The sequence below is a fragment of the Leptodactylus fuscus genome, chromosome 7 (genome assembly GCF_031893055.1).
Source record: "Leptodactylus fuscus isolate aLepFus1 chromosome 7, aLepFus1.hap2, whole genome shotgun sequence".
In the NCBI taxonomy this organism is placed as follows: Eukaryota; Metazoa; Chordata; class Amphibia; order Anura; family Leptodactylidae; genus Leptodactylus; species Leptodactylus fuscus.
The window spans coordinates 66,589,805-66,613,231 of NC_134271.1; the positions used below are offsets into that span (position 1 = coordinate 66,589,805).

At 40.8% G+C, this 23,427-nt stretch overlaps 1 protein-coding gene across 1 annotated transcript in view; it reads left to right on the top strand.

Moving 5' to 3' along the window:
• Positions 1-15,264, top strand: part of VPS35 (VPS35 retromer complex component) — a 67,802-nt gene extending 52,538 nt beyond the window's left edge. Inside the window, exons 14-17 of the mRNA XM_075282057.1 lie at positions 460-639; positions 1,740-1,979; positions 11,515-11,658; positions 12,815-15,264. Coding sequence (XP_075138158.1) covers positions 460-639; positions 1,740-1,979; positions 11,515-11,658; positions 12,815-12,994 — 744 coding nt within the window. The 3' untranslated portion in view covers positions 12,995-15,264. The remainder of the gene's footprint in view (positions 1-459; positions 640-1,739; positions 1,980-11,514; positions 11,659-12,814) is intronic.
• Positions 15,265-23,427: the final 8,163 nt, after the last annotated feature.

Genomic DNA, 23,427 nt, shown 5'->3' on the forward strand with positions numbered 1-23,427 from the left:
CCAATGAATGGGCCTAGTTTGGAGGAGGGAGTGTCTTCAGGCTGAATCGCGAGGCGAAACGGCTTGAAGACCTGAGCGGCTCCCATTAATTTCAATGGGAGCCATCTTTTTGGTCAGGATTTTGAGGCGAATACGGACTCAAAATCCTGACCAAAATATTCAGTGTGACTTACACTAAATGGTTTAGAAGCCATTTTCAAGATTCATACTTTCTTGAAAACCAGTGTGATTGCCAGCTTTCGCAGGGTCCTGAATGGCAGTTTTCCTTAATTTTGAGTGTTATCCTGGTGTTCTGGAACTAAATAACTACTTTTTTTCCGTTCAGAAATCAGGTGAGCGGGAATGATGATGGCGGTCATACTGGTTGTCACCCAGCTTTCCTAGATAGCGTTATAACGTAATTGCTGAATGACTTGTTCCTCCATGCAGTGTATTGCAATAAATTGTTTCTCTACGCAGGATGATAAGTGGGATAAGAAGTGTCAGAAGATCTTCTCCTTTGCTCACCAGACGATCAGTGCATTAATTAAAGCAGAATTGGCTGAGTTGCCCCTCAGACTGTTTCTACAAGGTGCTTTGGCAGCTGGAGAAATTGGATTTGAAAACCATGAGACAGTGGCCTATGAATTTATGTCTCAGGTAATGACCCATCTGTGCCTGTCATTTTCTCTTCTTTTTTTTTTGCTTGCTGTCACTTTTCTTATGACCACACAGGCCTTCTATTCAATTATGGAAATATGTTCATGTGTTCAAATTGCTCTTGTGCAGGACAACAGTTCCTGTCCTTTTCCACTTATGGCTCATGACACAACAGCAGTCCGATCAAGACTTTTAACCCCTTCTGGCTGCAGGCATATTTCTATTTTCATTTTTGAATTTCTGCCTTCCAAACCGCATAAATTTGTTTTTTTTCCATTCACAGAGCCATAGGAAAACTTAAGGTTTGCGGGGCAATTGTACTTCATAATGGTACCATTTAATATTCATACAATGTACTGTACTGGCAGGGAAATTGGAGAAAAACTACGTTTGTGCGACATTCTTATGGGTTTTGTTTTTACGGTGTTCACTGTGCAGCCAAAATGAAATGTCGCCTGTATTCTATTGACCAGTACAATTCTGGGGATACCAAATGTATATAGTTTTTGTTTTATGTTATAACCCCTTAGAAAATTCAAACCTTTGCAAAAAAAGAAAAAAAAAAAAGTAATTCTTGGGTTCGCCATATTGTAAACCTGCTGTTCCCTTAAAAGGTTTATCCAAGAATCATAGGAAACTCTAACACCGGTTCTCCATTGTACAGTCCTGATACACTTTCCTTTCCATGCTGAGCTTGCCAAGCTGGAAATGCAGAGGCTCACGTGACTGCTTAGCACACTAAATGACCTCAGGGGCCATGTGAGCCTCTCCACTTTCGACCAAGTGAGTCTTCGCACAGAGGGGAAAAGTGGATTGGGTGGGGGGAATAAGGGGTCAACTTGCAGAAAGAGTTAAGTTAGTCAAGACACATGTACCCCAAAATAGTGGTATTACACACTATAGCAAAAAAAGTGGTAATATTCTGATTCTTTATCACTGGTTGGTTAGATTATAGTAGTTTTATAATTACTATATACTTTCTGAACTGAAGAGTTTTTCCATACGCATACTGTATAGTCAATCATAACAAGCTGGTCTTGACTAAGTTTTTTATTTTTTTCCATTTAATTGACATATATGTATTGATGACTGGTCAACAGGCATTTTCGCTGTATGAAGACGAGATCAGTGACTCTAAGGCACAGCTGGCAGCTATCACCCTGATCATTGGAACCTTTGAGAAGATGAAATGTTTCAGTGAGGAAAATCATGAGCCACTAAGGACGCAAAGTGCGCTGGCTGCCTCTAAGCTCCTGAAAAAGCCGGATCAGTGCAGGGCTGTGAGCACTTCTGCTCATCTCTTCTGGTCTGGTCGCAACACTGATAAGAATGGTGAAGAGGTGAGAATTGTTGTCGTAATGTTTTTCTTTGTCAATATTAAGTAGATGAAGCAACCTGTAACCCATTGAAATATTTTGTGGAAGGCAATGTCTTGTGTTCTTGAAGGGGTTGGTCAGGAATTTTTATATATTACCTAATACTGATCTAATACTGATCTTTAGGAGAGGCCATAAATATCCCATTTATATGGGGCCATGGCCCCACACAGATCATCTCTTTTGGGAGTATGTCCTATCCTTATACTATTAGCAACCAGGGAGTGCCGGTACTGAAGTTCATACCGCTGATCCGTGCAGAGGCCAGGCTGTCGGCCCCCCTCCGTTTTTTTGTTTTTTTTTGTGCTTTATCTAATACCATTAGAACTATCAGACATGTAGGTGGTAGCAGACGTGAGGATGCACCTAATACCGTCAGGGGCAGCAAATGGGGGGGCGGGGGCTCTCCTCCACCTCTCTTGTGTCCTGGCACCCGAATGTCTCCAGCGCCATCTCAGCCCTAGATTCTCCTCCCCTACCATGAGTGCCGCCCCTCTCCCACCTTTTACCGCTCGCTTGTCCTGGCTCCTGAATGAGGTTGGGGAGGGGCAGCACTCGTGGCGAGTGAGGAGAAGATAGGACTGGTATGGTGCTGGAGACATTCGGGAGCCATGATACACGAATAGTGAGAGATGGGGGAGGGGCGGCAGCCATTTCTCTAATTAGGGTTACAAATGGCAGGGTAAGTGATGCTGGGACCAGGGAAGGGAGGAGGGGATTTGGGTTTACCTTATGGAGAGTTCCGCTGGATTCTCCATCCTACAAGACCCTGCTGCGCGGTTTCAGCACAAACGTAAGGGGCAGAGTTGTGGCTAATGGGAGAGGGCTTCCTCTTCAGGAGATGAACTGATAAGCAATTACGGAATGCTTGAAGCGGCTGCAAATCCCGCGCACCTGTTTACGTAAGGGACTGAAGTCAATTGAAAACAAACTGTCATTAATCTGTTGTGGTTAAAAGACAGAAAAGCGTTGGTAGTACACACTTTTCTGTCTGTTTAAAATAATGGACAGGGACATACATTGACGATAACTTTTTTTTTTTTTTTTTTTTTTTTTTAATTATTATTGAAGGCAATGGGTCCACTGGCTGACATGTTTTTATAAGGCAAACAGCTATAAAAACGTATCAATCAGGTGGACCTATATAACGTGATGTGAAAGAGGCCTTAGCTGTAGCTTTGTCTTTTGCCTCTTCCCTCCAGCAGCTGCTACCTCCTCCCCCTTCCCTCTCCATAGACCTCTATCAGCAGTATGTAACCTGAGCTCCAGTGAGCAGAAAACCTTTCTCATCTCTCAAGACTGATTTAACAGTGAATTTGGAGTGAGAATACAGTTTAGGAGGGAGATGAACGAAGGAAATGAGCCTGATAAAGATATATTACAAAGTTTCCAATATTCACACATACTATTGCCTTATGGAAAGTTTGCTGAAAATATGGTGTCTCTTCAATGTACTCATTCGTAAAGTGACACTCTGGGCAAAATCCATATTTTATACTGGGTGGCGGTGTCCAGTGTGTTTTTTTTTTTTTTTTTTTCTTCCCATTATTATTATTTAAGTAGCAGGTAAGGGGTAACTGTGCGAGTTTTTTTTTCTTTTGGTGATAAAAATAGTATTTTTAAAGTAACTGTGGAGTTCCCCTTTAAGACAGGAGAATAAACTGCATTTTTATTTTCCATTTTAGCTCCAGATACACTGAGGGGAGATACTTAGGATAGACAGATAGGAATAAAAGGAACCTTACAAATATTCTCTGCACATCTTGAGATGTTATACTACCCATTACTGGGTAAAAGAATTACAATGACTATATACTTGTTCTGCTCTTTGTATATGGAGTGTTTCCTTTTAATTTGTCGCTTTTCTTGTTCTTTCATATCAGTACTCAGGGCACTTGTCAGACTTTCCTCTTTTTAAAGTGTCTCCATTACTTAGAAAGAGCACTTTAGTGATTAAAGCCTTTGGTAAAACCAGCTTGTTCATAAAGGTATTTAGTACATTTTGTTACTTAATGGCTTGCATCAAAAGCGGCTTCTACTCTTGACTATACTGATGCTTAAAGGAATAGATCCTTCAAAACTATTTAAGTGACATCAACAACTGTACAGACCTGTTTGTGCTTCAACTTCTTCATTATGTAGCCCCTCAGGGCTTGCTGGTAGTTGTAGTTTTACCACGGCTGCAGAGCCTCAGATAGGGGACCATTAGTTTTCACTAATGCTTGGGACTCCCCTGTGGTTGACTGACCCCTGCTGGAGGAGTATATACAGCTACTATAACTTCTATCTATATGAATGACTATCCATTTCTGAAAATGGCCAAATTGAGTCTGTCACCTCTCCATTCTGGCTCATAGTTAGGGTTTCCAAGAAGAGAAATAACCCCCAATCTCCTCTCCTCTTCATGGTTTTCAGCTCAGTCCAGCAGGTACTTCAGAGATGCAAATTGTAAAGTACAGTTACCTCTGACTCTTACATACATAGATAGTGGGGGCACTGCTCTAGCATGTATCAAGGCTCAGCAGCTAAGAGCACTTTCCAGAGAAAGAGAAGAGAATATGGGTGGCTGGGATCAGACACTAAGATATCAGCTTGACTACCAGAGCTAGATTAGGGAAATGGTCTGGAAGCGAGGAAACAAGCTATAAAGACGAAGAAAATATACACAACTGTATCTGACATACTGAGCAAGATCGTTAAATGTGTTGTGTAAAACTTAAGTTTAAATGTGATCCTGTTGGTGGGAATAAAATTCAAAAGAAAGGGGCTAAAACTTAATAGGATAAAATGTATTGTGTATGTATCCACTACTGAAAGCCACAGTAAATCAAATGACAAAAAAAGTGCTACACAATTCTAATATATATATATATATATATATATATATATATATATATATATATATATATATACTAGAGGGAGGACCCGGCTTCGCACGGGTATATTACATTTTATGTTTGTGTACTGGCCCCATAAGAATTGTCCAATTTTGCACTGGTGTATTTTGTATGTGGTTTGTGTGTATGTCCATAAGCGTCATGTGATTATGTGTATCTCATTTTGGATGTCAGTGAAAAACCTGTGATCAGTTGTTATGGATACCTGGAGTAAAGCTGTATCTAATCCTTCCCCGTGTAGTACTGTGTTTAGATGCAAGTGTCTAATTCTTGTTGGTGTGGTACTTTGTGCAGATGCACATATCTAATCCTCCCCATGTGATATTGTGTGAAGAGGCACGTATCTAATCCTCCAGTAAGTGAAACTGTGTGCAGACGCGCGTATCTAATGACTCTGGCGTGTGGTACTGTGTGCAGATGCGCGTATCTAATCCTCCCCCATGTGGAACTGTGTGCTGAGACACGTTTCTAATTATCTGGCATGTGGTACTGTATGCAGATGCCTGTATCTAATCCTCCCCTGTGTGGTATTGTGTGAAGAGGCGCGTATCTAATCCTCCCCCGTGTGATACTGTGTGCTGAGACGCGTATCTAATTCTCTGGCTTGTGGTACTGTGTGCAGAGGCATGTATCTAATCCTCCAAAGTGTGGTACTGTGTGCGCACACACGTATCTAATCCTCCCCTGTGTGGTACTGTGTGAAGAGTCGCGTATCTAATCCTACTGCATGTGGTACTGTGTGCAGACGCGTGTATCTAATTCTATGGCGTGTACAACTGTGTGCAGACGCGCGTATCTAATCCTCTGGAGTGTGGAACTGTGTGTAGACGTGTGTATCTAATCCTACGGCATGTGGTACTCTGTGCAGACGTGTGTATCTAATCCTATGGCGTGTACAACTGTGTGCAGACGCGCATATCTAATCCTCTGGAGTGTGGAACTGTGTGTAGACGCGCGTATCTAATTCTACGGCATGTGGTACTGTGTGCAGACGCGCGTATCTAATCCTCCCCCATGTGGTACTGTGTGTAGACGCGCGTATCTAATCCTACAGCATGTGGTACTGTGTGCAGACGCGTGTATCTAATCCTATGGCGTGTACAACTGTGTGAAGACACGTGTATCTAATCCTCCCCTGTGTGGTATTATGTGAAAAGGTGCGTATCTAATCCTACAGTGTGTGGAACTGTGTGTAGAAGCATGTATCCAATCCCCCGGCATGTGGTACTGTGTGTAGATGAGCGTATCTAATCCTCCCCCGTGTGATACTGTGTGCTGAGACGCGTATCTAATTCTCTGGCTTGTGGTACTGTGTGCAGAGGCATGTATCTAATCCTCCAAAGTGTGGTACTGTGTGCACACACACATATCTAATACTCCCCTGTGTGGTATTGTGTGAAGAGGCGCGTATCTAATCCTTTGGCGTGTGGAACTGTGTGTAGACGCGCGTATCTAATCCTACTGCATGTGGTACTGTGTGAAGACGCGTGTATCTAATCCTATGGCGTGTACAACTGTGTGAAGACACGTGTATCTAATCCTCCCCTGTGTGGTATTGTGTGAAGAGGTGCGTATCTAATCCTACAGTGTGTGGAACTGTGTGTAGACGCATGTATCCAATCCCCCAGCATGTGGTACTGTGTGCAGACGCGCGTATATAATCCTATGGCACGTGGTACTGTGTGTAGACGCGCGTATCTAATCCTCCCCCATGTGGTACTGTGTGCTGAGACGCGTATCTAATTCTCTGGCTTGTGGTACTGTGTGCAGAGGCATGTATCTCATCCTCCAAAGTGTGGTACTGTGTGCACACACACGTATCTAATCTTTCCCTGTGTGGTATTGTGTGAAGAGGCGCGTATCTAATCCTTCGACGTGTGGAACTGTGTGTAGACGCCTGTATCTAATCCTTCGGTATGTGGAACCGTGTGCAGACGCGTGTATCAAATCCTTCAGTGTGTGGAACTGTGTGCAGAAGTGCGTAATTAATTCTCTGGTTTGTGGGACTGTGTGCAGACCCGTGTATCTAATCCTCTGGTGTGTGATACTGTGTGCTGATCTGTGTATCTAATCCTCTGATGCGTGTATCTCAGTTTGGATATCAGTGCTGTATTGTGCATGTGGAGTGACCGTGCGTATTGCAGTTGGAATATGAGTGAAAGTCTTGCAGGTTTGTATTGGCTAAGGGGGGGGGGGGGGGGCAATGTGTTTGAAATGCTGTATCTCAGCAACGGTACGTCCGAGCGAGTTGGAGTCTCGTCTTAAACCTTCCCGGATATCTGAAGTATCTCTGTACCAAATTTGGTGAAGATCGGTCCAGTCGTTTGGTTCGCATTAGAGCACAGACAGACAGACAGACAGACAGAAATTCATTTTTATAATATAGGGAGATGCTAGTGCTCCATTTATGTCAGATTTTTTGTATTACTCCAAAATAAAAGTAGGCCGGCTTCGGCAAGAAATAAGGGGGAATGGTACATGAACTATAGCGAATCCCTATTATTGGCATATAAATCTCCAGAAAACCTATCCTCTGAGCCGTGGCCCTAACCAACCAGAACTTGTACCAGTAAGGGCAGGTTCACATCTGCGCCCCGGTCTCTGTTTTGCAGGTTTCTGTTTCCTGCCCGAAACTGGACAGGAGACGGAAACCGACAGTCGTTTTCTAAACCCATTCATTTGAATGAGTTTGGAAAGTGTCCGGTCGTGAGCGCCTGTGAGCGTTTTGTGTTCTCCGCAGTGAAACTTTTTTTTTTTTTTTTTCTTTTTAACCGGACACAAATTCGGACATGCAGGACTTTGTGTTCGATTAAAATAAAAAAAAGTTTTTGCCACGGAGAACACAAAACGCTCACAGGCGCTCACGGCCGGACAATGTCTGCCAGGTTTCCGTCTTTTGTCGGCAGAAGACGGAAACCTGGAAACTGAGATCGGGCGCTGGTGTGAACCCGCCCTCAATGGCAAACCTTGATTGGTCATACATACCAATATGTTCCAGGAAGAATACCCAGACATACCATCTTTTGCCCAGAATATACTGGGCTTGTTAGGGGAGTAAAACAAAGCAAAGGGGAACTCTGAAATCGGTGGTACTCTAGTAATAAAAGGTTGTTGAAAAGTAGCAATTACATGAGAATACCCCTTTAAGACATTCAAATGACTGAACAGAGTCTCTATCCACTGATCTACCAGGTCTTTTCTCTTTAGTATATAGCCCCATAACTAGTCAGGTTTGTGGCTGAAAGGCTGTCATAGGAGCCAATATATATTCATCCCAGGGACAGCTGAACAACAGCTTCAAAATCTATCAAAAGAGGGCAAGTCTGTATTTTATGAGACTTTTTCATAAAAAGGCATTCTAAAAATATCTGGACTCATCACCACTATTGAGATGTTCGCAAATGTCTTTTTGATGTTCTTGATGGGAAAAACTGCTTATTCTTTATAAATGTTTTCATGTAGGTTGTAAAGAAAACTTCTATTGTCGGCCGTGCCTTTGCATGTTCTTTCATTAAGTTTTGATATTAAAGTGTTGGTGGGAAAGAATACATTAAAGGGCAAACTTTTGGCCTTTTTTTGATTCTCCAAACCTCCGTCAGTCTCTCTCAGTGCATCTCGTGTGTTGTCCAGCGGTGTCTTTAAAATGCCTGGGGACACTGTTCATCTACCGAAAATGTACTTTTATTGCTTATATAAATTAGGTCCTTCAGGTCCAGGAGAGCGAGCAGAACAAGTCAAGCTCTCCATGTCTCGGCACTGCCCCCTGCTGTGATTGCCACAGCCCCCCCCCCACCCCCCACATACACACACCTACCCCATGACTCTTACTTTGCTTATGGAATAATGAATAGATGTCACTCATTATAAGGGCCCTGCTGGACACCACATAAAATGTAAAATTGTGCTGACTGGTTTACTGTAATGTCTATACAAAGCCCCTATTTCTTCCAGTTTCCTGCCCCCTCACCCCAAGAGATCAGTGACCTCTTCGTTTTATCACAGAGTCACCCAGACTCCCTAGAAAATGCATTCCCTGCTCTCTTCTTCCATTATCTGTTTTTAGATTGGGCATACTATTGAGTTTCCTACAGAGCAGGCCATACAGGTTTGTACCTGAAACCATCTCATATTTGCAGTGTGTAGTTAGGGGTTAATAATCTCAAGTTGCAGGGGAAAATGCCTTATTCACTTGAAGCCAGCCATGAGTGGTCTCAGATCAGCGGCTCTCTCCAAGGAAGCTTCATGTAAACTGGCTGGTTCTGCCAACGTAAGGGAGCCTTTTCTGGATATTAGGGGTGGTCCATTGCTGGGAACTGCTCTTGGTAATGTCCCTATACATAAATTGAGACTTAAAGTGTTGGGCAGTTATATAACCCTTCAGTATCCAAAAAAATAACATTTGTTTGGTGAAACTGGACATCCCCTTTTAACAGGAGACTATTGATGTTTTCCATGTTGCGGCAGCTGAATTCTGGAGCTTTCCTATTACATGGATTTCTGGTTACCGGAGTTTGGCATCAGATAATCCAGAAATTGTGATATAATACAGAACAGCACAGTTAGGCTAAATGCTAGAAGATTCTTTTTCACATGCCCATCTGTCACATATGAGTGTTGCCAATGTTTTCTGCTGACAGTATATGGAAGTATTGATTTTCTGGACGTGTTGTGTCAAAGGTTCATCAGTTTTTCGCCGTCATGGAAACAGACCAACCATTTCTAGAAAAAAACACAAATACTATATTTTCTTTTTCTTGCTATTTATTTATTTACACAGACCCATCGAATTATTGGACACGCATGATCAGTAAAATTGACCAAAATTTATTTTTATGGACTTTTAGGCTGAAGATAAAAAGTGAATAATGTGAATAATTCCATCAAAATCAATGTGATTGTGTTCCAAAATCTGAATCAGGCCTAACAATTTAGGGTTCCAGGGGCCTTTGGTCAATCACAAATAACATCAGACTCTGTATCCTTCCCCCACTATAGTATAAACTCTCTACTGAGAGACCAGGTTCATTCTAGTCACATATTGTTAGAATATATCTTAATGGTTATAATAAAGATTACTTTTTAGGCAAACCGCTTTCATTCAGTGATATATGTGTGTGTGTATGTGTATATATATATATATATATATATATATATATATATATATATATATATATATATATAATTTTTTTTTTTTTTGGGGGGTGGGGGGGGCATCGTCCATGTGCTGTCCTGTATAGGACGGACACCACATGTATAGAACATTGACACGTTACCGCCATTGTTTATATTCACGTATCTGTTTTTTTGCATGGCTCTTTGGTCTGACCCATTGTAGTCTGCAGTCCTAGTTTACCTCACATTACACATGGAGCTGACCTTGATTGGAAAAAAAAAAAAAAAAATGGATGAAAAACTCTGCATGTGATTTCAGTTAGGGAAGATTTATAAACCTTTCATTGACATGTCACAGTGTTATCAATGCAATAAGAAAGGAATTTAATCGTATCAATACTCTTCGTACTTGCTGACAAACACGATCATCTTGTTCTCAACCACAAAAACACATTTCTGAGAAATTCCATTATTCTTTGTATTCCTACCATGGCTCCTCAGTCCTTGAGCCATATTGAGATGAAATTATGAGTATTCATAGGATACATAACAAGTGCCAAGGACTATGTGACGGGGGTTTAATTGTTTTACGTGTTCAACCTGACATGAGTCACCCATGCTTTCTTAGTCACTCCTCCTTTAATTTACCTTTTGTCCTCTACGCTTTACATAGCAACCTTGTATGACATGGTAGATTCACCCGCAATGAAAAGAATGTCTTTCTTTAGAACACTTATCAGACTTAAAGCAAAACTACATCTTGGAAATATACTTTTTGTCTAGCTTGCAACAGTCTGCCACTTACCCAGTGTGTCAGCTCATTTATAGGGCAATCTGGTTTCCTCTTGTGGTCTAGAGATGAATAGGGGCCGTCCTAGATGGGGTGTTATCTTGTCAGGCAGCAGATCCCTGGTTATAGGTACTAGAGCTGAATTTTGCCCCACTGTGCATATATATGGCCTGTAGATAAATTATAACAGTACTATCCAGTGTTGGTGGGATAGGTCATCAATATTATATTGGGGGTTTGACACTCAGCACCCTCACCGATCAGCTGTTAATGCAAGGTGTCAAGCCTCTACATATCTGATACTAGTGACCATTATTTATGATGATATGAGCTTGGAAAATCCATTTTAAGTCTAGTTATCCCCCCCCTCCATAACTACATTGTAAGTGTCCAAGGCAGACATAAGCAATCAGTCTAGCAGATAATTCATGCAGGCATACTGACTCCTTGCAGCTGCTTACTCTGACATCAGGGATCACATCTAGTATTAATATGTTGGAGCAGCTTTTAAGCTTTTTTTTTTTTTTTTTGTTCTTTCCCTAACTCTGCAAGTTTTTGGGTTAGTCTCCCTTTTACAAGGCTGACTAAATCTTGGTCTGGTATTATTTTCGTTCTTAAATTCTTAGTTTTATTGGACCCTGTCAACAAGAAAACTTGTAGAATTTTCTCTCAATTACTCTGTGTTTTCACCTCATCTTAGATTCACAGTGGCAAACGAGTTATGGAGTGTCTGAAGAAGGCTCTGAAGATTGCTAATCAGTGTATGGACCCCTCCCTTCAAGTGCAACTCTTCATAGAAATTCTCAACAAATACATCTACTTCTACGAGAAGGAAAATGATGCGGTACGTGAACACCTCTCATCAAGTCTTTCTTTCTTCGCTCCCCCACCCCATCATATTTTCCTGCAGCAAGTTTTGAGGATGTTTTTGAAGCTATGTGTTACTCGGGATCAAATGCTGGTGATTTAGGTGGGATGTAGAATACGGATGCAACATCTCCTCAGATCTGGAAAGAAATCCTTTAATTATCCTCCTGTGTGATAAGACATAGTTCTGTCATCTCAGCGACAGGTTTTATTTAATGTTTTATGGATTAGTATTGAGGTGATGTCCCTGTCATCCATTGAAGACTTGTGTCAGGAATGATGAGTTCTCTCCGACCTTGTGAAGGTTTAGCAACATGAGAGATGACAGGGTGAAAGGGGGGTCTGCACATTAACCTCTTCTCCAGCAGGTCTAAGGATTTGTGATCCTTCGGCACTGGTGATAATTACTTGCTACTTGTAAACTAATTATTTGACAACGCTTTAGCGTGAGAGAAACTCGCAGGTTCATTTATCTCAAGACACTGCTTATTTTTCTAGACAATCTGAAGATCTGTCCATTTTCCAGTATGTTATATATTTATAACCAGGAATACAAATCTAAAGTTCACCTGTTGTCAATGCAGATTGCTTATGGTACTCAGGGGGAAGATCGTATACTTGCAGAACAGTTTTCTAAGTCTGAACAGGGCCAGCTGTTTCCACTTTGAGAACATCTCTATTGCTTTACTGTTTATACATTTAGGTATGGGACTTTTGGCTGTATTACATTTTCCACGGTGCATAAGGGAGGAGGTTACAGGAGTTGAAAATATGATGGAACCTAGGGAGCAAACTCTAGCACAGAGGGATAGATGCTGAGTAGCAGAGGCTGGCACAAGGGGGGTAGGAGCTGGCTTAGTGTTAGCAGATGGCATAGTGGGTTGTAGGATGTGGAGCAGGGACTGCCATATGGAGATGGAGGCAGGTAGTGTTTGGGAGGGAGGACAGGCACTGGATGGAGGCCAGTGGGCAGAGGCTGGCAGATAAGGAGTAACCATAGGTCTGGCTGGTTGACAGTAGAGAGAGGAAGAAGACTGTAAGGCTGCACAAGGCCACATGTGGGAGAAAAGTTGACAATTACTTTTAAGCATTGTAAGTATATCCAGAGGATGATCATGGCATTGTTTTTTCAGGTCACTGTTCAGGTACTGAACCAACTGATCCAGAAGATCCGTGAAGACCTTCCCAACCTGGAGGCCAGTGAGGAGACCGAACAGATAAACAAACATTTTCACAATACTCTGGAACATTTACGTCTACGAAAGGAGTCTCCAGAGGCTGAAGGTCCCGTCTATGAAGGTCTCGTTCTGTGAAGTAAACCCCGTTCGTCCTGTACGATGCCCTCCGCCATAAGTTCATCTTCTGTTATTCTGCTCTGATTTTTTTTTTTTTTTAAATCTACATTCTGATATTCTTTTTACCCCCTCAGTTATAGATTGTGCCTTTTCGAAATGCCAAGTATTAAAACCATCAGTTTCCAAATCATTTCTGAAAATGACTATGAAGGTGTCATACGCAGCATGCCTAGAAATGAGCCTATTCTTTTAGTCCCTTCTGCTTTTTATGCTTTTTGGTAAATACATTTTCACACCAGTGCGTTAGAAATAGAAGTAAGAATCTCTGCAACTCAAGTTATTGTTCATATTTTAAAAAGGAAAAATTCTGGCTTCCGGCAGCCATTACTAGGGGTTGCTTACCACATGCTGTCCGATTATCGAGTTAAGTGTGTAAGCATTAAGCTCCCTCTAGTGGTGGCAGCAGGCAACCTAATTTTGATCTTCTATGTGTAGGAGATTTTCACCTCTGTATTAGAGAAATGGAACGCTAACCTCTATGAAGATATATTAAGGAATGAATTAGCATATAATTCGTTGGAAATATAGGAATTTAAAAAAGAGGTTTTAGGGTGTACATTCACTTAAAGAGTAGTTCCTCAGGAAACACAAAAAAACACACACCATTCCATTAAATGTAAGGCATCTGCTGCCTAATTTTTAATAACAGACAGTTATGGTTATATCTGAATCTAAAAAGGCTGGGTGCCGACCATTATGGCCCATACAAATCACATAGGGGCAGTCCTCTAGATTCCCCAGACTTCTGAATGGCTTATATGCCCAGTTATACACCACCTTCTCCTTTATTGCTGCATAAAGAGAAAATTTGCAAATTATCATGTTAAACACCATTAATGCAGTCAGCAGCTTGCTATCTCCTCCATACATCTGAGGATATTTATTGTGATGGGTCAATGTAATAGAACGCCTATCACTGTTAAACCTAATTCTCTTGATATCCAGAGCAAAGGGCTAAATGCAAATAAGGACAAGGAAGCCAACCTGATATACTATATAGCCAGTACATTCCTAGAATATTCTAGAGTAGTGCTGTATGTCATCAGTCCGTCTGACGCTGTAATCCACTGGCAGGCTAGTTCTACTGTGACGCATGAGATGTCCCTGGCAAGGGAGATCATACATCAGGGAATACAGTGTGAATCCACTCAAATTTCATTGCATGTCCTTTCCAGGAAGATCCTTTGAGTAACTTATTTCTGCTTTAAATGGACTCCTGGTATACAGAATTATTCTAGGACTTTCACATTGGCTATAAGGCAGGTTAGGCATATTGCATTTACTTGCTTTTAGTCCTTAATTCTGATTCTCTAGTGAGTTCCTGACTATATTATTGTTATATGGGAGGGCAGTAGTGGTGATATTTAGTTTATTGGTTGATGCAATAACTTGTTGTCTTCAACTACCAGCAGCCTCCAAACAATTGGTTGGGTGTGTCATTGAAATTAATATCTGATATTTTTGTGGAGTTTAATAAATGTGGATGTATGCGCTCTACAAGTGAAACCAAAAAACAATCTATCCTTACCCATGTAAATTTAGCTTGGCTAAACACACGTGTGTACTCCCAAAGCGATGAGAGGGAAGCTGGTGATGATTCACTTTTTTGCCCTGTTGCCGGATTCCTGGTGTGGCAGCCATATTTCCTTATTTCCAGAGGCCTCCTTTCAGATGTAACTAGAAGTGGGTACCAAGAGAAGGAGAAGCATTAAAGCGAAGGCTGATGTTTCTCTCTTTTGAATACACTTCTGGGTTTGAGACAAGAAGCTATCACAATAAACTGTAAGTGTGATCCCAGTCTTAATCTATATTACTGTTACCATAAGGCTTCTGTCTCCCAAAAGACTTTGTGGTGTGAGACCTTCACTCATACATCCCCCACCCTATTCAATTCTTTTTTTTTTTTTTTAATAAAGTGCAGCAAGCAGCCCCCAATAATTTCAGCTTGTATAAGAGCATGCATAGGGACTTTTAAAATTCCAGAATTGACTAAGTTCTATTCTAGTGACTGGGGTCCTGTGTTGTCCAGTGAGGGCCAGTACTGTGCACAGACCTCCTTTATCATCGGCGTTCATGTTCGACATAGTGTAAGAAGAAATCCTAAGAACATTTGTGATCTATATAGTGTATGTATAACCATTCTTGTAAATTTAGATATAAATGCGGTATGCACATTTATTCAGTTTCATGATTTGCACCGTGGTATAATAAAATGAATATTAACAGTTTAGATTGGTGTCTTTTCTATAGGTTGACCTGAGTGTAATGTTAGTAACATAAACCTAATTATATTGCATAATCCTAAACAAGATACTGCTCTACAATATGCAGAAGCAAAGTGTTAAACGTGTCTTTGCCGAACCAATCTCTCCACGTGAATTCTGCAAGATACCTTGGAAGCAAAGCCAAAATAACACTCCTTTTGATCTTGATGCGAGTCTTACATTTATTCCAGTATGACGCTATATGTTGAATGTGGGCAACATTTGCAGAAACAAAATGAGTGTTAATCACAACAATCCAAATTTTCATGACTCAAATTCAGCGCTGGTTGAATATTGTGGGCAGCTCAGGTTTTAACAATTCTGTGAGGAACAACTTCAAGCTTTCAATTGAGAAGGCATAACTAAAGATAAAAAAAACCCAAAACCTCTTACCTCATATAAAAATTTGGATAAAAAGCGATCACTGACTCACAGAATACAGGTGACGTGTAATTTTGGCCGTAAAAATTAAGCCCTTAAAGTCATGCCAATGCAGTTTTTCTTGAATTCCACCCCATTCTGAATGTATTTTTCAGTTTCTCAGTACATTGTACACGTATCACATTGAAAGCAATAGGTAAAAAAGCCTCCCATTGATTTCAATGGGGAGCGCGCGGATCTGTTTTTTTACGCCGCTCACTCTGAACGAGTTTTACGTTCAGAATGAGCGAGCGTAAACTCCGTGTGCAGGCTCCCTAAGATGAGTTTTCCATAAATTCGGTTTCAGTCTTCAACACTTCAAAAACAAATTAAAGGGTTTTGCCCCCTATCCTTGTTATTTATACCCAAATAAAGGAAACTGACGTTTTTATGTCTAAACTGCATGTCTCATTCAAGTGTCATCTCTCCTTAGAAATAAATTGACTTTTATAGTATATCCTTCAGATGGACTTACTTTAACGATTAAGGGAAGAATCAGAAAGTACCTACGTCTTGGCTCACTCCTACCTCTTCAATCAATTTGTTTCATCTGTATTACTTCAAAAGACGAATAATAAAGTATTAGATTTCACGCTGGTCGACGACAGGGCCGACTTCAGGTCAGCTGCAGGAAATTGAATTTGTGCCACGTCTTATATCTCATCGTATTACTTGGAGACGTAATTTACACTGAACAAGTCAGCTGCCAGGATATTAAGACTTTTCTGTGATTCTTCTGCAGATGAATCTTAAGCTTATCCCTTATGTCTTGCTGCCAAACATGGCTGAAGATGGAGCATGTAGTTTCATTTATAGAAATGTATGCCTTGTGCTTTGCCTGAGATTTTCTCTGTTAATTGATAACTAATGTCTTCAGCTGCGACCACGTGAGTGTTTTAAATTGCGCTCCCCTGTTCCAAGAAGAAGAAGGGCAGAGCGAGTGTAGTAACATGACTGCAGAAGAAGACTATACAAAGTTTTTAGTCTAAATAGAACCATGGAGACTAATATTTGGGGGTTGCTGGTGTTCTGATTTGGTTGCCCAGGGTCTGATTAGTGATGCCGGGTTTGCCCCGCCACATATCTGGTTGATCCTGCTCATAGTGGAGGTTGTGAGCCTGTGTCTGCATAGGCTCACAGCTTCTTATACACTGTGCAATACATTGAACCTATTGAACATGTGATCAGAAGATTGCAGGTTCAGATCTCCTATTGGGACAAAAAATAACATTGTATAAATAAATAAAGCCCCCAAAATCCAATTTTCCCATATAAAGTGTTTGTTTTATTATGCAAAAAAATAAAAACTACATATTTGGTATCAACGCATCCCTTAAAACCTGAACAATAAAACTAAAACATTATTTAATCTGCATGGTGAATGACACAAAACAAAAAACATAAAAAACTATAGGAAATAATATAAATAATTTTTCACCATCTTGCCTCACAAAATGTTCAATAAAAAGTGACCAAAAAGTCAGATGAACCCCATGATAACCAATTAAAAAAAAAGCCCTCAACCAGTTCCGTCAACTAATAAATAAAAATGTTACGCCTGTCAGAAGATGGCAATGTAAAAATAACTGATTTCCCCCCCCCCCCCCCCCCCAAATTGAATTTTTTCTGCAAAATTAGTAACTAGAGATGAGCGAACACTGTTCGGATCAGCTGATCCGAACAGCACGCACCCATAGAAATGAATGGAAGCACCTGTGACGCCAGCCGGCCGCCGGCAAAGTCAGCGTCACAGGTGCTTCCATTCATTTCTATGGGTGCGTGCTGTTCGGATCGGCTCATTTTGGGCTTAGGAGTCCATGGGGTTATCCACAAAGTGACAGCTATTTGTGCATGCAAACTTCTACAAAGAAATCTGTCAGCCACAAACTGCCCAGAGTGCAAGAATTGAAATGAGTAAATGACAAGTTATACTAAATCTTTTGCCACAAAACTGAACATCAATATGACCCACTTCTCCTGCACTAAAAGTAAGTGATACATTTATCTATATTTTTCTTTTAATGAATGTAACAGCATGTCACCATAGGTGTGGACCCCTGTCTTACTGAACAGATTTGACTCCTAAGGGAATACTTAGCACTACTCCTAAGGGAATATAGAGATCTGGACTTTGCTGCAGGGAAACCACCAGGTTGTTACATCTTGGATTAGTGTCTGTTCAGTGACAACTGATTCAGGTGGGTCAAGAGCTGCCAAAGTGACAAACGGTGACTTGGTCGAGGAAACGGGCCAACATCAGGACAGGCAGAGTTCATTCCACTAAGTCAATCGGGCAATAAATCAGGGCAGGTAGAAAAGGATCAGAGCCAGGTAAGAGGCCAAACTTAAGTAAAGAGAAAATCCAACAGTAGGAAAACACTCTCTCAGTATCTAACAAGAAACTGTTTTGCCCTGGTACTTCTGAAGAGGGGAAGAAGTCTTAAATAGCCCACGTGCAGGGAACAGACTGGGAACAGACTGCAAATTTTACAGCTTCTTAAAGGGTTCATTCTACATGCAAGGACTGGAGCACAGAACCTTCAAGAGAGAGGATGCCAGCGGCCATGCCCAGATGGCTGTACAGGTAATATGTCTCCTTTAGTCTGTTGACTGTTTCTGGTTTCATGGCATGAATATTATAACTTTATGCATACTGTAGCCTGCTGCATTAACATATGCAACTCTTATTTACTATGTGAGTAGTTCTATCTTTTTGTTATAACCAAGATGTTAACCTTTGATTGTGGAGCCTAGTCTTCTCTATTCATGTAAACAGCATTGTAAAATCAGTTAGGGGACCTGAACAATGGAGAGCCAGACCTCTAAAACTGTGGTTATACACAGACCCAATTGTCTCTCATGTTCATGAGAGTCTGACAACAAAGGGTTCCCTCTGGAGTATGTCGTGGGGTTCTGAAATTGATGGTAACATACAGGCCTGGAGACCACGCTTCACACACACGGCTTGCTCAGGCATCAAATGAATTCTGTTTTTTGTATCAATATCTTCAATTCTTATAGTGCTTTTCTGAGAACATGTCTAGACATTACAAGATTAATAGGTGGAGGTTTCATTGACAGAAAAAGATAAGAAAAATACACGGTTTACCCTATGTATCCTCTCACAAGGAGGCCTTCAAGATAGGAATCAGCAGCTTACGCACAAACATGTCCATGTCTACATCCTTTCACACTCTGTGATCTCACCTCGTAGCATACAATAACTGTAAATATATTTTAGAATACAAAATGGATGGCAGATACAAAATGGAGGATTAACCATGGAGGATTACCTCAAACAAGTCAATCGGATTCTTCTGTATTGACCTGTATTCTCTATCCTACAGCAGCTATAGTATAGCTCTGTAAGTTGGAAGTTACACTTTATCATCAGGAGAGCCACATATTGGAGACCATCTTACTAACTTATCCCATTGTGTGATAAGGCAGATGAAAGAAGATGACTGTCATCCTGAGATGAATTTTGTTCATTGAGTTGAACCTCTACAATAGACAGCATTTTCCTCCATTGTGTATTTGATATAACAAGGTGAAAGACAATGAGTGTATTGTGCACAGTACAGCTTATATCATTGATATTGCTGCACTTTTTAAGTGTCAGTTGTACAGCATTGTGAGCAATGGGAAGTCTTTTTTCTAATTCATCGATCCACATCCATCTACAAGACTGCAATACTCCATTCCCTCCCTCTGATTCTATAAGAAGCGTAGATGGTAAGTAAAGATTCTTATTTTTACATGATGTATTGTGATTGTGAAAAAATTGTATTAATCAAGTGTATTAATATTGCTGTTGCAAATTTACAAGGCCAACACTGAGAATAGTTGAGCTGTCGACAAGCTTTTTTGACTGGCTAGTTCCAATGGTTATAATGACAAAAACATTATAGGAAGTGCAGGACAACTGGTATAAGACAATCAGGAAACCTAGGACTAGTACAGGATAAGTAATGTATGTACACCGTGCTCCACCAGAATAGTGGATGCTTTGTGTTCAATGGTAGGCAGAGATTGCAACAGGATTGAGAAAAAAAATCGGCATCCTGCCTGATCTTTTCTTGGATTCCACGGCTGATTCAGCTATGGGTCCGTGGCTTGAGAGTCCCTGCAGATTAGACCCATTCATCCACACCATCAAATCAGCAAAGGTAACCCGTGATGGAATGCCAATACCCTGCATCATCATTATGTTGTGGCAATCCCACAGCTACAAAAAAATAAAAACCTCAATATCATCCCAACCAGCAGAGAGAGAGTGATGAATTTGCCCATTTTATAGGAGGCTAGTCAAAGAGAACGGTAGGACTTGTGTCCAAAAAGACAGGCAGAGACTAGGATGTGATTCAAATAAAGCAGTTGGAAGGACTATCATCTGAACAGGGCAGGCAGACACTTATCAGACATAGGAGATCCAAGTGGACTTATGTTTTTGGTTTTTTTTGTAGATTGTGAACCCCATATAGGCTAATGACTATATTGTGAGCCCATATAGAGCTCACAATGTGCATTATTCCCTATCAATATGTCTTTGGAGTGTGGGAGGAAATCCATGCAAACACGGGGAGAACATGCAAGTGGACTTATGTCCAAACAGGACAGACCAAAACATACCTCAGATACACAGACAGGAGGATAGTATACATGTATTCAAACACATCATTCATGAACATCTAACTGAGGCATTGCAAAGCCAAGCTGTTATACATGCAGGTAGAAGTGATTGGCAGGAGGAGGGTTCGTGGGTAAATACAAAAATATTTAAAAAGAGGACCTTTCACCACCTTCAACAAGTCCAGCTCTTACATGAAATACTAGTTTCAGCTTCACGGATTCTGGCACTGTTAGAATTTTTTCTCTAGCCCCCACCATTACTGAGCAACCAATGCTGTAAATTTTGGTGCCTGATATGCTATTTAGACTTTGTTCTAGTCGGGTGGTGTCAGGCAGGAGCAGGCAGGGGGTGTGATTCTGAGCCCCAACACTGACTGCCTCTAGAGCTCTGAATCACGGCCTTACCTTTGCTTGGAAATGGTGGGGGCTAGAGAGAAAATTTCATCTGTGTTGGAATCAGTGGAGCAGTACCAATTAACAGATGCTAAGAACTAGAATTGGTGGAGGTGGTGAAAGGTCCTCTATAAAGGAACAGGTACGCTCACAAAGGTAGCTCTGCTGCTAGGTCTGCTGGGAAAGCTAGTATACCAGCAAGCAATGAGTGCAGACGTTACAGTTACTAAGAGATGGACATTCTCTTTTAGACATTCCTTCTTATGTTCCAATCTGTAATGGAGTCTATTCAGTACAGACTCCATCCAATATTATGCACAAAAAAGTCTTGCAAGCTTAACTTTTTCATTTGGCAATATCAGGGAGAATAAAAATACCCAATGGATCCCATTATAACCCATAGTGTTCCTCAAGATCTGTTGTTATCTGTCATTGGATGGATCCATCATTATTGATTAATCCGCTCTTCTTGTCCTCTGACAGACTATAAAAATGAATTGAATAATTCAGATGTGAACGCACCCTAAGAAATACATTTGTTTTTCATTGTTCACTTAGCTCAGCTTTGCCACTAACCAAATAGAAGCCGCTGGGGCACAATTCATTTTTTCTATCAAATTGAACAGGAAAATTTACAGTCTAAATGCCCCAGAAGCGCACTTTAAAAACAATACTGAAAATCTGTGATCTGTGTTTCCATGGCGATGGTGCAGTCTTGAGTACGCATATAGGGAGCTGAGCTGGAAGTTTTTCGTCTTCTCTTGTGAAGTAAATGTTCCTGCTGAAGAAAAATAATTACTTTTCGACAAACGGCGGCCATGGCTTGCCGCACAGATCATAAGCTTGCTGCATTAGCTGAAGACAATAAAACCATCTTCCATAAATAATATATTCTACTATATTCTTATATATTCTTCTGTTACACTATATATATATATATATATATATATATATATATATATATTCCTAATATTACTTCTTATATAGTTGCATTCATATACTATCTCTATTCCTCCATAAGGTCTGTAACTCACATGAGCAATCATCACGATGACTACCTGTAGCCATGACTAGGCAAGGTTCACTCCAAACAGGTTTATATAATATCTACTGTATATATTTCAGTAGTAGCCATTAAAATCCATATACGGTGAGCTCCCCCTGGTGATGGCTCCAGGTAATTATAATTCTGCAATTTATAAAGTTGGAAAAACAGTTCTCCCTGTAGTATGCAGCCGGTGTAGGCAAACTGTGTCATCTAACCAGTATGACTATGGGCTACTCATGGCATTGTCAAGATGGTTCTCTGGTTTACATCCTTTTACCCCTATTTGTTAATCTGTTCTCGGCTGCATGAGACCACCAGATCACTACATCTAGTAGTATCAATGTAGGTGAGAGATGACCTGCCAAATCAAGAGACAAAGAGATTTGGCAGAGAAGTGATTGGGGTAAGTGTCAAGGTCTGGGGTGGCAGAGTTCATGTGGAGTTAGAGGTACAGGCTACAGATCAAGCAGCACAAGTTTCGATGTCAGAAGCAAGATAAAGTGTATATTTTCCCCAAGACAGAGTGTATACCTCATTTATGTGAAAGCGTGCTTCTCATCATATATGAAGACTTGGCTCTGGGGTTATGAAGACTTGTTTTAGTAATGGCAGTCTTCATAAATCTACTCAAAGTGCTGAAGTGATGATAGGCATTTAATACAAGCAAGAATACAGAATATAAGTAGTCACTTACCTTAACGTCAGCTCTGTCTTGGGGAGCTCATTTTCAAACCAACAGCCCAAGATCTTAATGCAATTCACAGATAGTAGCAAACCAGTAGAGATCTAAGTCAGATGAGCTATCTATTAAGACACAAATCAAATCAAAAGAGCTTTATTGGCACGTCCGAATATACATTTGGCATTGCCAAAGCAAAGAGAGTGGTTGGTATGGCGGGGAGTGTGGGTTGGTTGTGGCGTACGGGGGTGGATGTGTGATTAGTAGGGCGGTTGGGTTGGCACTCTCAGAGCTTATGTACCCCATATCCTCTATGTAGATGGAAAAACTAGAATGGGTATAAACCCATAATGCACTTAATTCTAAATATCCTACAAAGGCTTCAAGGGATCCTTTAGTTCCTAATTTTAATTATAGTGCTTCTCCGAAAATAAGACAGGGTCTGAAAAAACAGCTAGGGCTTAATTTCGGGGGTAAGTCTTAATTTTTTCCATGAACAACATTCACACTTTTGATCACTTTTTATTTAAATTTTTATCAGAGGTGAAACAGTGAAAAAATGGCGGTTCGGCATTTTTGATTTTTTTTTTTCCCACTGCGGTGATCACCATTTAGGAAAAATATTTTTATAAGTTTGTAGAGCGGTTGTTTTTGGACACAGGGATACCTCATGTGTATGTGTTTCACAGTCATTTTTTTATATTTATATGTATTCTAGTATTCTCAGGCGGCACTTTCGGAGGGGGCAGAAATTTCTTCTTTTTTTTTTTTAATTTTAGTTTTTTTTTTCCAAACTAACCCAGGATGGGCCACTCTGAAAACAAACTGCACTAAGGTGCAGATGTCTTACTGCCGGGTGAAAAGGAAGCGGCAGCAGCGGCAAGGTAGGTAAGTAAATCTTTTTTTTTTTTTTTTAATTTAATAGGCCGCTACCTGATAGAGTATCCCCAGCAGT